This window comes from Orcinus orca, chromosome 5 (assembly GCF_937001465.1).
Source record: "Orcinus orca chromosome 5, mOrcOrc1.1, whole genome shotgun sequence".
Classification (NCBI taxonomy): Eukaryota; Metazoa; Chordata; class Mammalia; order Artiodactyla; family Delphinidae; genus Orcinus; species Orcinus orca.
In genome coordinates this window covers 133,385,423-133,401,747 of record NC_064563.1, presented here as the reverse complement: position 1 = coordinate 133,401,747, position 16,325 = coordinate 133,385,423, and the positions used below count along the sequence as shown (strand labels likewise).

The 16,325-nt window shown below is 37.3% G+C and overlaps 1 protein-coding gene across 1 annotated transcript; it reads right to left on the bottom strand.

The window, feature by feature from the left end:
• Positions 1 to 693: 693 nt before the first annotated feature.
• Positions 694 to 15,458, bottom strand: N6AMT1 (N-6 adenine-specific DNA methyltransferase 1). The gene is made up of 6 exons (XM_004264488.3): positions 15,300 to 15,458; positions 13,026 to 13,112; positions 11,133 to 11,223; positions 7,356 to 7,439; positions 2,741 to 2,882; positions 694 to 1,660 (listed from the first exon to the last, which is right to left on the bottom strand). The coding sequence occupies exons 1-6, from the start codon at positions 15,431 to 15,433 to the stop codon at positions 1,554 to 1,556; spliced, it is 645 nt and encodes a 214-aa protein (XP_004264536.1). The 5' UTR covers positions 15,434 to 15,458; the 3' UTR covers positions 694 to 1,553.
• Positions 15,459 to 16,325: the final 867 nt, after the last annotated feature.

Below are 16,325 nucleotides of genomic sequence, written 5' to 3'. Positions count from 1 at the left end.
CTGGTCAGCAGAATATTCCATGGGTTTATGGTGGGGCTTAGGAATGCATAATCTTCAACTTCCTCAGGTGATTCTGAATGTAGCCAAATTAAAAAATTATAGATTGCTCTCACTCTGGTCCTACACAGTCCTGCTAATTGATTTTGATAAATACAGCTGACCCTTGAACAACACCGGGGTTAGGGCACTGACCCCCCTCACAGTCAAAAATCCACATATAACTCTACAGTCAGCCCTCCATGGCATCCACGGCTTCAACCAACCACTGATTGTGAAATACTGTAGTGTGTCTTTATTGAAAAAGATCTGTGTATAAGTGGACCCGTACAGTTCAAACCCATGTTGTTCAAGGGTCAACTGTATATTTTAAATGGTGGGGAAGTTACAGAAGAGGTTCCTAAATTTAGTAAAGGTAATTTGACATTTCTTGAAAGATACACACGTGGGCTCTTAAAAATGTGATTAATTTGAGTGCTGGGTTTATTTACATACAACTCTCCCAGACCTAAGAAAAAAATGAAAGCAGTCTGCAATATATATGCAAGAAGAAAACAGAAATATATGATAGAGGATAAAAAGTAGGAAAAACGTGACCAAGGAGAAGAATGGAGGAAGAAGCCATTCTAAATAATAGAAAGAGAATGGAGACAATAAGTAAAGGTAAACTTAAAACATTTTAAATATTAAACATTTTAAACAATTGTGTTTAATTACAGAATACACTATGATTGTACAAATGCCAACACAAAAGAATGAAAGTTCCTCTATTCCCACCTGTTATTTACCTTTTGAGAATTTCTTATACACACATACACACAAACTTTCTTTGTTAGTTTTTCAAAAATATACATATAGGTTAGTACTATTTTGCAACTTGATTTTTTTCACTACTCAGTAGTACATCATGAACCTCTTCTGGTTCAGTATATACAGAACTTACTTGTGTTTAATGGCTGGATATGTCACTCATATTCAGTAACATGAACATACTGTAATTTATTTTACCAATCCCTTTGCTGATGGACATTTAGGTTAACTTCATTGCTTTGCCATTACAAGTAATGCTGAAATGAACATCCTCTTCATATACAAATATACATATATATATATATATTTTTTGCGATACGTGGGCCTCTCACTGTTGTAGCCTCGTCCATTGCAGAGCACAGGCTCCGGACGTACAGGCTCAGAGGCCATGGCTCATGGGCCTAGCCGCTCCACCGGCATGTGGGATCTTCCCAGACCGGGGCACGAACCCGTGTCCCCTGCATCGGCAGGCGGACTCTCAACCACTGCGCCACCAGGGAAGCCCTACAAATATAATTTATTATATATTCTCCACATATATGTAATATATAAAATTCAAATTATATATATATTTACTTGCATTTGTGCAAATATTTCTGTAGGCCTGATTCCTGGGCAAAAGGAAATGCCTTACTCTTCTGCCTTTTTCTATATGACAAATTTCTGACTTTATTTGTTAACTAAGAAATGACTTCTGTTTCAAAATATGCCAAATGCATGCAGCTTTCAGTAGCACACACTGTAGATTAGGACTTGGTGAACTTGAGGACTGAAAGGATTTCTTGGCCTGCTTGCCTGGAAAGTGCAGTGGTCCCTTGTAGACCTTTTGTCTTCATTATTTTCAAAATTTCTTCTAAAACGAAAATTAAAACAAAAGGTAAAATCCAATTAAATCATATGGTGAAGTACATATTATCACTAAACAGTTTAATGAGATGATAAACACAGACTATTTACAAATTCTATTTATCTAAGAAAATAGCGTATACCATGTAATTTCTATTGAAGTGAACTTGGACTTCAGACAGATGAGAGCACCTTGGATTTTCAGGGTGTTGCTGAGAATTCTAATCAGACTGAATAACTGCTTTGCAGTGGTAGCCTACTCTGGACTCAACAGAAACGTTAGTTATACTTACTATTACAGTAAATGATTCATTTTTTAGTTGCTTGGCTCTAATCTCTGCCCTATATCCTCCCTTTTGGATGAAAAATGCCAACGAGGGTGTGTGCAAATCATGTACTGACATTGAAAAGTGCTAGTAAATGAAGTAGCTTATTTCTTTAAAGAGTACTGAAAAAAGCAAGACCTTCTCTTTCTAAATAACTAACACTAAAAAGATGAAACCAAGAAACTGGGGTCACAAAAAACAAACCCTCAAAACCAAACAATCCGAAAACCCTAGTTAATTATGATGTGATTTGAGGGGCTGAGAATGTAACATATAAGATAATAATCAAACCTGAGATGTACAGAAAAGAGAAGAGAGATTATGGTCCATTTAGTTAACCAAGTAATCTGAAAACCAAGATATCAAAATCCTATCAGGAGATACCTTTCATGATAAAACTTCAGATGAACTAAAGAGTATGCAGCAGAACTGCTAAGACATGAAGACTAGAATATAGAGAGAAAATTCACAGGGTGAACTGAGGGTGAGGTGTTTTAAGAAGATTATAGATTCTGTATTTGAATATTAGTTGATAAATTAGGGGAAAAAAATCTCCCTCACTCCAAAAAAGACAATACTTTTTAAAATCAGAAAAATCTACCTCTAAAAAATCTCTCTCCTCTTTCAACATGAATGTTATGTCTGTATTATCTGTTACCAGTGATTACATTCATTAACATTCTGGGTTACTACCATCTTTGACATAATTAGCCTTGATTTCAGCAAAGTAAATGGTTAAAAGATAAACTGGTCTGTATTACCTGGATTGTTTTCTTTAATGGTGACTAAATAGAACAATCCTCTTGGTGAAAGGAGCTCTGGAGCCAGTGGAAACAATCTGTCCATGACTTCACGACCATTTCTGCCACCAGCCCAAGCTGCCTCTATCCCGTGACTCCTTACCTGTGACCAATTAGAAAGATTGTTCTGTTTTGACTTAAGTTACATTAAAAAAAACTGAATCTTTTTGACAAGTAACGTTCACCAAACAGTAATGTACCTTTTATTTTACTGCTGATGAGGAGGCAGCAGTAAAGCTGAATCTGAGCCCCATCATCTCCTAGCATGTGTGACCTTGCATAAGCCTGTAATCTTTTTTTTCTTTTGCCCTTGGGATAAATCTTTGTGTGATTAGCAACATAAAGCTAAAGGTCCTAAATATCTGTCACCATTTCACGTTTAATTATGGCAGCTGGCACTACAGGAGAAAACGCCCTTACAGAACCCTTCATGTCTCCAAATCTTATATAGATAAGTCTGTAATCTTGATGAATTAGTTTCCTCTCTTACCTGTAAAATTAGAAAAACAACAGTTTTATCTGTAAAATTAGGAAAATGGTAAAAAATTATTTTTGTCCTTTAGGAATAAATGAGGAAGTATATTTAAAGTTTGAGAACAGTGCTCTGTGCATAATAATGTGGTTTAATAATAGTTGATACTATTAATACAATGTTTAAATTCTTAATATAGAACAATTAGGAAGAACAATTAGGAACAATTAGGAACAATTAGGAAGAAACTAAAAGGGAGAACTTGTATTATAAGAGATCTACTCTGCAGAAACAAAGTTTCAAAATGTCCCACTGTATCTGGCTGTCTTCTAGATTACTGAGAGTACTACAGCCCTTTTTCAGGAACCCATTTATTACATAAAAGTACATTGAAGCATTTTTTTCCTACAATGATCTAATTATAGTATAGAAACAAAACCCATGAGTTTATATAGTATTAAAAATCTTTAGATGCTTAACACTGTATATTGTTTCTAAAACTTAAGAATACATCAAGAGATGAATGGATAAAGAAGATGTGGCACATATATACAATGGAATATTACTCAGCCATAAAAAGAAATGAAATTGAGTTATTTGTAGTGAGGTGGATGGACCTAGAGTCTGTCATACAGAGTGAAGTAAGTCAGAAAGAGAAAAATAAATACCGTATGCTAACACATATATATGGAATCTAAGGGAAAAAAAAAAGTGGTCATGAAGAAACTAGGGTCAGGACAGGAATAAAGATGCAGACCTACTCGAGAATGGACTTGAGGACACGGGGAAGGGGACAAAGTGAGAGAGTGGTAGTGTATATATGGACATATATACACTACCAAATGTAAAATAGCTAGCTAGTGGGAAGCAGTCACACAGCACAGGGAGATCAGCTAGGTGGTTTGTGACCACCTAGAGGGGTGGGATAGGGAGGGTGGGAGGGAGGGAGACGCAAGAGGGAAGAGATATGGGGATATATGTATATGTATAACTGATTCACTTTGTTATAAAGCAGAAACCAACACACCATTGTAAAGCAATTATACTCCAATAAAAATGTTAAAAAAAAGAATATCTTGATGAAATCACTCAAAAACTACTTAAACCCTAATACAATTATTTTCTTCCTAATCCCTTTAATGGTTTTTGTCCACATTTTAGTTTAAATTATTTACATACAATTATACATTCTGCTTTTATTCATTTATCATGGCATATATTTCCCCATTAAAAATAATTTCTTGGGAATTGCCTGGCGGTCCAGTGGTTAGGGCTCCACACTTCTGCTGCAGGGGGCATAGGTTTGATCCCTGGTTGGGGAACTAAGATCCCGCAAGCCCGTAAAAATGAATTTCTTTATACCTATAACCATATACATGTACAATTAAGAGAAATATGTTCGTATACCTCCTTTAAAAAAAAAAACTGTACTTTTCCCTTTTCCTGTTTTGCTTGTCTGCTACCCTCCCATCTTACATACACACACACGTTTTTCTTTTTTGTCCGTGTTTTACAAAAAAAGGATTATATCTACATTCTTGCCGGTATCTTGCTTTTCTCAACAGTACCATATGGAAATCTCTTCATGTGATCAGGTATAGTTCAATTTCCTTTTTAATGGCTGCATAATATTTTATTGTGTTAGAGTATCATTTCTTATTTAGCTATTGATGGGCATTCAGCATGTCCATTTGCTTAATTTTTTTGTATCTAATTTATATTATTCTCATATTTATCATAAGCTCCTCAATATAATTTCCCACATAGTTAATCATACTAGGGAATTTATCAGTTCCTCTGCTTTTTTTGTCATGCCTTTCATCCTGGAGACTTCCCTTTTCTAACATTCCAAGAATTCCCTTTTTCTGGGGCCCATATCTTCCCGTTTCTTGGCTTACTCCCTTATTTTGGTGGAGCCCATTCTCTGGATGTTTCACAGGGTAAAGTTACCCATGGAAAGAGTGCATGGTGATGACAGCTTTTGCCAAGCCTGTCCCTTGTCACTTCTGTTTCAGTGTGGACTAGGAGCCCTCTGTGCTGGACCCTGTTTACACGCCCCCCAGGGATGCTCAGCCAGGTTTGTCTGCTTGCACTAGAGACCACCCTCCAGGAGGATCTCCTGGTGACAAGCACATTCTCACAGGCCACGGAGGGGAAGTTTTCATCTCTGGAAGGAGTCACGTTCGGTGGTCTGCTGACTGCCTACTACCTGGGCTTTGCTGTGCCTTCCCCTGATCCTTTATAAGTCACAGGTACAAACCAACAGTACCTAACCTCATGTTGAGGGATGTAATAGTAAGTATAGCCACAACTTTTTATATGTACAAACTCCTATTATTTGTATGTCTCCTGGATCTAACCTCTAAGTCTCTTAACTTTTACCTTCACTGTTTCCTTTTTTTTATCTTCATGCTCAATGCACTGAAATATTTTCATTTGGTTTCCATACCACTGATTCAGGTCTTGGCAGAGACTACATTATCTTTAAATTCATTTCCTAATGTTTTACATAGCAAAACATATTTTCAGGCTCCAGGAAATCTTTGTTGTGCTGTATTTAACCCTGCTCTCCAGCTAATTGCTCAGCTAATGGAAATTATGACACTAGCTCTCTCTGTTGCAACTGTGACAAAGCCCAAGTCATTGCCCACACTCAATTACGAACATAATTACACACATAGCTTAGGAGTAGGAATGTGGGAGAAAGGAAGCCCATTCATCTCACCATGTTCCCAGAATCTCCTCCTCATTCACTAGTCTTCCTAGTAGTCTGTAGACCTGATAAACCATGATTTATTAACTGTCTCTCTTCTGTTACATATATAGGTTCATATTACTTGTTATCATAAATAAAGGTGCACTAAACATATTTTTGTAAATTACAATTTATATTCTATTGTTAATCATTTTCCTAAATTAGATCTCAAAGACTGAGATTATTGGTCACGCTTGATATTTATTTCCATAGTGCTTTTCTAAAGAGTTTTATTAAGCTGCAGGGACTTCCCTGGTGGTGCAGTGATTAAGAATCCTCCTGCCAGTGCAGGGGAGACGGGTTCAATCCCTGGTCCGGGAAGTTCCCACATGCAGAGGAGCAACTAAGCCCGTGCGCCTCAACTACTGAGTCTGCGCTCTAGAGCCTGCAAGCCACAACTACTGAGACCACATGCCACAACTACCGAAGCCCATGTGCCTTGAGCCCTTGCTCTGCAACGAGAAGCCACCACAATGAGAAGCCCATGTACCACAACAAAGAGTAGCCCCCACTCGCCGCAACTAGAGAAAGCCTGCGCGCAGCAACGAAGACCCAACGCAGCCAAAAATAAATAAATTTATATATTAAAAAAAGTTTTATTAAGCTGCATTTCCCTCAACTGCTGTTCACCTTATGACAATGACTTTCCTTCTCACATGAGTTCATATGTCAGGGGAGCAAAAACTTCTCAGTAGTAACAGCAGCAATATAGACCCTTCCCATCTTGGTAAAGGTGAATGTAATATTTATCAGCCTTGCCAGAGAGTGATCATCAAAGAATAAAATGGGTACAATAATTCAGAGGAAAGCTAGCTAGTCCGTCACTAAACTTTTGTCTACTTTGACCATTCTTTCTTTAAACTGGGAAATGGTTACTGCAGTTTTCCTCTTCATCACTGGAAATGCTACAGCAATGCATGTCAGGGTTATAGCTTTTTCCTACCTGAGATGAGGACTGCTTTCCCCCACCCCCACTTCCTGACACCTGTGAAAGGAGGAAAGCTAAGGCTTTCAGAAATAATTCCTATGTGAATTTAAGGTGATTAAAAATATTTTTTTTGCAAATTTGTTATTCATGATAAAGGTACACACAGATACATGAATTTAAACACCATGGCTTGATTTGGATGGGATTTTAAAGAATAGATATGGACCACAGTTTGTATTTCCATTAGTTTCAGGTTCCTTTCCTATGTCTACCAATAGTATCCAATAATTGACAATTACAAGTAAAATGAGAGCAGTCTGTGTTATTAGCGGCTGACTGATGTCATATGATGAAGTATGTTTGACTTTTAGATAGAAAAAAGCTGAAAATATTAGTAATTAAATTTTGTTGTATGTCTTACCTCTTCAGGTGGAGTCACTACATAGGGAGGATTAAACACCAGAAGATCAACTTTTTCCTTCAATCTTGGTAGCAAGCCTTTGACCTAAAAAATGTTCAAAATAGTCAGAATTTTAAGCTGGACCCAGAAATAATAAATAAGTAGATGGATAGATAGATATCCATCTAATCAATCTTTAAATATACTCCCTCATGTTTTTAGAAAAAATGTGTTAGAGAGCCAAATTTAAGACAGAAATGGAGATAAATATCTTCACACTTTCATTCAGATAAAGATTATATGCATTTACCTAAAAATAGGGAAAATAAACTATTTATCAGAATGAACACTCTGCTCTTCAACAGCTCACATGTTTACATTCTGGGCTCACTTTTAGAAGACGGAGGCAAGCTCTCACATATTCTGCATAGATTTGTGCACAACTTTAAAGTTATAGCTGCTAACTTAAACATTTATTTTCTATAACCAAGGGAAATATTTTACAAGATGACAGAAAACATACATGAATGACAAAAATATCAGAAGACAGAATTTTATTTTTCTTTCTACGTTTTTAATTACTTGTATATGTATTGGCTAAAACAATTAGATATCAAAGAAACAAAGGACTAAAAATAGTGGGAAGAGACCTGAAAACATCAGTTGTTTGGCATTTTATAAATATTTGAACTGATACAACTTTCTATAGAATAAGAAAAATGTCTTTTTAAAGAAAGTATATTTAGGGCAAAATGTCATTTAAAGCATCCCTCTGATTGAATTAAATAACTAAGTATTTAAAAAATTATGTCTGATGATGTCATCCTATACCTTCACAGGCACAGTAAAGTAAAAATGCTGTATCCGGATGAGTTCTCACCCCTAAAGCCATTTCCTTCAAATATTACTTCACACTGACTCTCACTCACGAATTCCAACCCTGTTATTCTTCAAAGGTAATTTCTTTCTCTACTCATTTAAAAAGAGAACAGATAACTATTTTGTGGAACATAATTCAGGTGTATCTTCTGCAAGTAGAAAGGCAACTAGTTAATCTGCTGTTCTTTCTAGTAATAACATTGGTGAGGAAGTACATTTGAAATAACCAAAAGCTTTATTTTCAATTCCATAAAGAAATTAAGTTTCCCAATTGTAAAAAGAATTCAAAAATGTAATTTTCAGGAAATGCTGAGTAAGGAAATTAGAAAAGAATTTGCTGTGTAATTACTTATGATGGCCCTGAGGTACTATATACTAATAATCATTTCAGTACTGGACTTCAAATAAAGGAACAAATTGATACTAAAAAAATAGAAAATTACGGAGTTAAAAAGAAAATGGATTTAAATGAGAAGTCACTGTGGACTGGATATAAAATCTAATTACAGGCAACCCTCACTCATCCATATCTACCTTTTGAATAGTCTCACAGCACTAGAATAAACCCAAGAATTAAGAAGTAAGCAAAAAAGGCCTCTGACAGCAAGTTTTAAATCCGTACAGCAAAAGGTACTCTGTGTGAGAAGCACTTATTCAGAATCCCTTAACTCTTAGTTTAAATACAAGTCTAACTAAATTAATTGTTTGGTATTCTAGCACAAAGCACATGAAAAGAGACAGGAAAGTGCTATCAATGGGTAGCAGTGAAACATTGACAACATAAAGCAAGTGAAAAGACAGATAAAGAGGAGAGAAAATAAAAACTCAAAATCACTGCAGGCTATAGCTACTTAATGTAAAGGCAGAAACACCTGAATAAACCTTAGTCATTATCACATATAGTACAGAATAATAACTGATATTCATATTAATGACCCTGAATCACTAAAAGGTAGAATTATGTTCATTTTGTTTTAAGAATGTAAGGAAATGCATAAGACATATTTGAAAAAGGTTTTTTCTAAAACTAAAAAAGAAATACAATGAAAGTACTACTTTGTGAACAAACTCAGTTAACCTTAACAATGATTTTCTTTTATATGATAGCTGTGACACCCTATGTCCAGTGTTCTGAATAAGCAAATGTAAAGAGTTTTGTAATCTGATCACAATACCTATGCTCATACCTATCTCTTCCTACCTTCTTTGCCACAAGTCAACACTCCGCATCATGGTCAGCTTTCGTTACTGAAAGAATGGATTCTGACAGCTTTAGAACTGACTACCACCAGTCATGATATAAAACAGCTGTGAGACCTCTCGACTTTGATCCAGAAGATGTGGGCTTAAATTCTGGATTTATCACTTTATTAGTTATGTGACTTTCAAAAGTGTCCCTTACCTCTGTTAACAAAAATAGATATTCTGAATTTCTTGTATCTCTAAAGTTTTATTGTTCTATCAAAAAAAAATAATACTAATTATGGACACATTAAAGAAACAACTTTAAAAATTTAGGGACTTCCCTGGTGGCACAGTGGTTAAGAATCCGCCTGCCAATGCAGGGGAAATGGGTTTGATCCCTGGGTCCAGGAGGATCCCACATGCCGCGGAGCAACTAAGCCCGCAAGCCACAACTACTGAAACCTGCGTGCTCTAGGGTCCATGTGCTGCAACTACTGAAGCTCGCATACCTAGAGCCCATGCACTGCAACAAGGGAAGCCACTGCAATAAGAAGCCTGTGTACTGCAACGAAGAGTAGCCCCCACTTGCCGCAACTAGAGAAAGCCCGCGCGCAGCAACAAAGACCCAATGCAGCCAAAAATTAATAAATTAATTAAAAAATAAATAAAATAAAAATTTAAAGAGTAAAATCACCAAACTGATTATCTTTATTGATAGTCTAATTTTTAATGGCAGTAAAAACTTCTAGTGATATGTATAGAATTTCTTAGATCTTTGGCTTAATTCCTTCTAAACTGCAAAATCATTTGTGAGTTTAAAAAAGAGAAAAGCTCAATACCCTTACCAGTACAAGAATAATACAGGTCAAGAAGCATGGAAAGCATTTTATATTTCTTATGCCCACCTGGTACATACTATTATGATTTTTGCTTATAAAAAGGCATTCACATTTATAACTGAAAAGAAGTTCAGAATCATCCAAATCTTACTAATATAATGTAAAATGTTTTAAAAACTGGAACTGAAAAACATACGATGTGTAACTTAAAATGATGGTTCCGTAGTCGTCATTTGTTGTTTTTACCTGCCCAGGACCCATTCTGCCTTTCATCTGATTACATGTCCTTGACTTTCATTGGGGAAACTCTACCTCCTCTCATTCTCAATCCAAGTGGCTTGGATTATCCCAACCGAGCTGCCAGAGTGGGACTATGACTCAGGCTCAAGCCAATCATGTGCATATTCCAATCCCCCTTGAGAGACAGGCGTATGACTAAAGCTGATATAAATGGCACTCATTCTGGGGCTTCTGCTAGAGTAACTGAATAGAAAGTGTTTCTTTCCCTGTGAAGTTGCTGAGAAACAAGATACATACATGCAAGCATCTTGTTACCATGAAGGGAATGACTGCTGAGGAATACAGCCACTAGAGAGAAGTTTACAATTAAGAAAAAGATGCCTGTAACATCATTTGAGTTCCTGAAACTGTTCACTCTTTTTATTAAAGCCAGTTTGAGCATTCTTCTGACTGAAAGATACCTGATCTATACAGGCCAAGAGAAAGTTCCCTTGAATTGTGGAAAAGATGGATTATCTCAGTCAAGAATTTACTTTGTTCAGTGGATTAAAAGTTAATTAATGACTCAAGTTTCTTTGACCTAAATCACCTTGACCTTAACTTACTTGAAAAGAAAATTAATTATTACAGTACTGGACAAGAACTAACAGCTTACCAAATCTGTAATTATTGGTTGAATGTGGACTTTGTTACAGCGTGCTGTCTCCAGGGTACATGCTGCTGCCTCAGGGTTGACATCAGTGCACCTATAAACAGAAAAGAAACCAACTACATCCTGTGTCTACGGACAAAAATTCAAGGAATGTTCTACTCCTTTTACATAAAGTAGATCTATAAAAAAATTGGAATGCTTTAATAATGGTGAATAAAAAAAAGAACTCAGATTTGTTACATTGAAGAAAAAGATTGTTATATTGATATAATGTCCAAGAGTAGAAGAATACACTTACATGCACACGTATCTGAAGGAATTTATTAAATTATGAATCCAGCAGGAGAATACTATGTAGCTACCAAAAATGAAATTTAAAAGGAAAATGCTCATCATAAAATATTAAATGAAAAACATAGGAAATGAAAAAAAAAATAAAGGAAACACAGTTGGACCATGTGTGGTAAAATTTATAGGTGATTTAAAAAAAAATTATTTATTTGGTTGCGCCTGGTCTTAGTTGTGGCATGTGGGCTCCTTAGTTGCGGCAGGTGGGTTCCTTAGGTGTGGCATGCAAACTCTTAGTTGCAGCATACAGGTGGGATCTAGTTCCCTGACCAGGGATCGAACACAGGCTCCCTGCATTGGGAGCGTGAAGTTTTAAACAATGAACCACCAAGGTGATTTTTATTTTCTTCTTTATATTTTCTATATTCTCAAATCTTCTAAAGAGAAATTTTATTAACTTCCAATTTTTTCTGATAATCAACTTATTTATCTGAAATAAGATTCATTTTTTTATTCCAATAATTTAATAGGAAATTAAAATAATAAATAATATGAAAAAAATTGAGAAGATGCTGAGCTAGTGCAGGCCCAGGCCCGCCTAGTACAAAGTTAAGGAGGTAGAGAGGAAGGTGGGGAAGCAGGAGGGAGGCAAACTGCCCTGCACAATGGTGAAGAGGCAGCTCAGAATGTGATGGGTGTTATCAACGGCTGGCTTGACACTTTGGTGCGTACAATGTACTAAAAAAAAACAAAGGGAATTCCAAATCCTTCTAAACCAGCTGGTGAGGGAACAGGGCAGGACAAGGATGGGGATGAGGGAACCAATGTAGGCCTTCTGAAGGCCTCTGAGGGGAGGGGCTGGAATGTACTGTGTGGTTAGCAATGAGGTGGGAATGGATGGAAAAGGGCCAAAGTGAACTGTACCATGCAATGAAGGGATGGAAGAAAGACCCACGACTTGGCCAGCAAAGCTGGGGCAAAGGTCTGGGAAGGGGAGGAAGAGAGAGAGGGACTGGGTCCCAGTAGCCTGGGTGCAGTGGTTAAGAATCCACCTGCCAATGCAGGGGACACGGGTTCGACCCCTGGTCCAGGAAGATCCCACATGCTGCGTAGCAACTAAGCCCATGCACCGCAACTACTGAGCCTGCTCTCTAGAGCCTGCAAGCCACAACTACTGAGCCTGCATGCCACAACTACTGAAGCCCACACGCCTACAGCCTGTGCTCTGCAACAAGAGAAGCCACTGCAATGAGAAGCCCGCGCACCGCAATGAAGAGTAGCCCCCACTCTACGCAACTAGAGAAAGCCCATGTGCAGCAACGAAGACCCAATGCAGCCAAAAATAAATAAATAAATTTTTAAAAAAAGATTCAAATTTAGAGATGACCTAAAATTATTATGCTTCTTATATAATTATGCAGTATGATGGAATGGTTTTGAACACGCAATTATAACTTTTAGGGAAGCATAACTTGCATCTGAATACTTACTACGCTTAAATAGACACTATCAGATACATATTATTTACTTACAAAAATGATTTAATTCAATCAGTTATATCCATAGTGAATCTCTTAGACCAAGATGTGGATGAATTTGTATACTTACATGTACAAAGCTTGAGGACCTATCATAGAGGCTAGGAATGCAGATACCACTCCAGACCCTGACCCTACTTCAAGGCATATTTCCACTCTAAAAAAACAAAATAAAACAAGTATTAGTAGTGGTATTAAAATACACATCTTGGGGGGCTTCCCTGGTGGTGCAGTGGTTGAGAGTCCACCTGCCGATGCAGGGGACACGGGTTCGTGCCCCAGTCCGGGAAGATCCCACATGCCGCGGAGTGGCTGGGCCCATGAGTCATAGCCGCTGAGCCTGTGCATCCGGAGCCTGTGCTGTGCAACGGGAGAGGCCACAACAGTGAGAGGCCCGTGTACTGGGAAAAAAAAAAAAAATACACATCTCGGAAAATAACTCATGCTACTTTTATGTCTGTTTCTCCAGCATCATCCCTCACCTACAAATATATGGAAATATAAAAGAAATTTATAAATAAGTTGATTTCCGACAACCACTTTGTGCTTAATACTGCATAGTTCAAAACTGTTTGGGGGTATGTAATTTAAGTCTGTAAAATAGTAATATAACAGGTAGCTTTCAATTAATTTCTATAAAACATTACATAAACCATGGAATGTTAATTTAGGGTTGGAAATATTAATATGGAAGACATCAGCCCTTCACACAAGGAGCTTCTAGTTTGGTATTTCCTAAAATGATAGGACATTATTACAATATTTATTTATGAAAAACATTTTCTCTGTCACTTTGAAGTAATTCATAAGTCCATCAGCATATCCCAGGGAAACAAAAGTTCCCCCATTCTACTGATAATAGATGTGGAGCAGCAAAGAAATTCCATATTTGTACAGCTCTACACTGAATTGGGAAAATATCTGAGTATCTGATCTTAGAATATTAATAATACTCCTAAGAATGCTATTGAATATAATAAATTCTTGATTCTACTGTATTTGTCCTTCCCTATAATCATATATATACATCAAAGGCACGAATTATCCCCATTACAGAAATAGGTTTGATGGGATATAGGGGCCTCTCTAGCACCTAACTTTCCAAACAACTATTCAAAAACAACAAACTCCAGGGGTTTCTCACTTTTGGAACCATTTCTACACATCTGACAAGCCTTTATTGTGCTGTAGGAAGGTCTGTTGAATCTTACCAGGCGGCTTCTACTTGAAAATAACTATTGTGGCCTCATAAATAATTAAAACTCCAAGACCAGAAATACCCAAGACTTTAAAACAAAATCAGTTCCTTTTACAGCACACTTTGCAAGGCACTTTGTGCTTGTAAATCTTTCTGTGATATCTTGATAGTAAAAGACAAGTTATAAAACAGTACTGTTCCATTCTATATTCCAGTAAATCCAAAAGTTCCATCGTTCACAATGAAAAACTAGTTTAATAATAGTTGGGGCATTTTACACGTGGAAAAATCTACCAAGAGGGATAAATAAACACAATATGGATCTTTGAAGCCTGACAACTCTTTGTTTCATCCTGAGAAAACCCATTTCAACTCTTGATCTTTACATAAATCTAATTATACAAATTTCCTTCATTTAAAAAATGACAATGTAAGTATTCACTCTTTTTATATTATTAATTTAAAACTTATATGAGCACCAATTTTAATACTTATTAGGAGCTAGGGTATATTCTATAGGCAGCTAGCTGCATGTAACTTTAAATTTTTTACAGTTAAACGAAAAATTCAGTACTAGTCACATCTCAAGTGCTCAGTAGTCACATGGGGCTAATGGCTGTTGCTAGATAGCTGAGTATGCTATTCAGTGGGTTTAAATACACTCCCCTACTCCAATATTTTACAACTTCATTTCCTTTTTGTGCCCTTCCATCGCTAGAGGATGCTTTTATGCACTGAGTAAATTAATGCCATGCGACACTGATATCTACTAAAAGTTGTAATATTAAGACGCAGAGTTTTCAGAATGTTTTGCTTTTGAACGTGTTATAATATCGCTACTCTCAGGGGCTTAGGGTCCTCAGTTAACAGCTGATAGGAAAAGCTACATCCCGGCGTGGTGAGGAAGCATGGAGCCCCTGAAACCAAAACACCACCTTGGCAACTGCGGACAGATCCCCGCTAAACTGACTACGTGTATCCACAGAAAAAATCCTCAGTTACGGTGTTCTGGTGTCAACTGTCGCCAAGTGGACCGACACCGCCTCCTCTCGGGGACGGCGGCGACAGTCCTTGCCTTGATCGCCTGCGGCCGCCTCTCCAGGACTCCCGAGCCCTCTCCCGCGGGGACCCTCGCCCTCCTCGCACCCCGTGAGTTCGGCTGCCGCCGCCTCGAGCGCGTCCAGCAGCAGAAATGTGTCCTCCGCGGGCTCGTACACGTCGCTGAAGGAGCCACGGCCCACATGCCTGTGCAATGGCGTAGGAAAACAAGGCGCCGCCATCTTTCGCTCCTCCGGCCCACGCTTATGCGCAATGCGCATGCGTACGTGCAAGGGCGCAGGCCCAGCAGTGGGGGCGGGGCAGCGGGGGGCGGAGGGTCACCTCGCTTACAGGTTGTCAACAGATGCACCTGGAATGTCTAATTAGACGGTTATATAATCTGCAGCTACTAACATTTACTTTCTTCTTTAGAGTATTAAAATTTGTTTTATTTTGTGGACTAGCACCGGATAGAGGCAGCCTCTATTGTTTCTGATTAAGGGGAATGTTTTCTCTCTCTTCTACACTTAGAAGTTTCCTTCTATTCCTAGTTGGCAAAGATTTGAAAAAATACATAATGTAATGGTTACTAAATTTAACTTTTTTTTTTCTTTTACATCCATTGAACTTTCAACGTTGAGCCTTAAGATTAAGATTTGTTTTCCTTATTTCATTTTTTAGTAGTGCAATATAGTACAGAAATTGCCTTTCTTATGTTGAATCATGAATGCTCTCTTTTTATAAACCTCACTCGAGCAAAACGATGCATTTTTCTTTTATTTAATACACTGTTAAATTTGAAATGCTAATGATCTAGCTCTGTTTTGTATCAGGGTTATGCTTCCTTAGGACATCGTTTCTGGAGCATTTGATAGAACTACCCATAAAACTGATTGGGCTTGGTGCTTTTAGTGGGTGGTTCTCTGGTGTTTGGGGGAATCTTCTATAGGTTATTAGACTATTCAGGTATTTGCATTCTTTTCGAGTCAGTTTTTGAAATTTCTTTCTCACTAAAATATTTAAATTTGAGAAATAAAAATACAAAGTACTTGGATAACATTTTTAAAAACCTTGAATATCCAACACCCAGAATTGACAATTGGTAGTATTTTCTCATGTTCCCTTAAAATAGTT

Excerpts from the sequence above, each read along its gene's own strand:
- N6AMT1 (XM_004264488.3), bottom strand. The coding sequence starts at position 15,433 with ATGGCGGCGCCTTGTTTTCCTACGCCATTGCACAGGCATGTGGGCCGT. Across the intron at positions 7,440-11,132 it reads AACCAATAATTACAGATTTG|GTCAAAGGCTTGCTACCAAG; the intron begins GTAAGCTGTTAG and ends AACATTTTTTAG. Across the intron at positions 1,661-2,740 it reads CATTAAAGAAAACAATCCAG|AAGAAATTTTGAAAATAATG; the intron begins GTAATACAGACC and ends TTTTCGTTTTAG.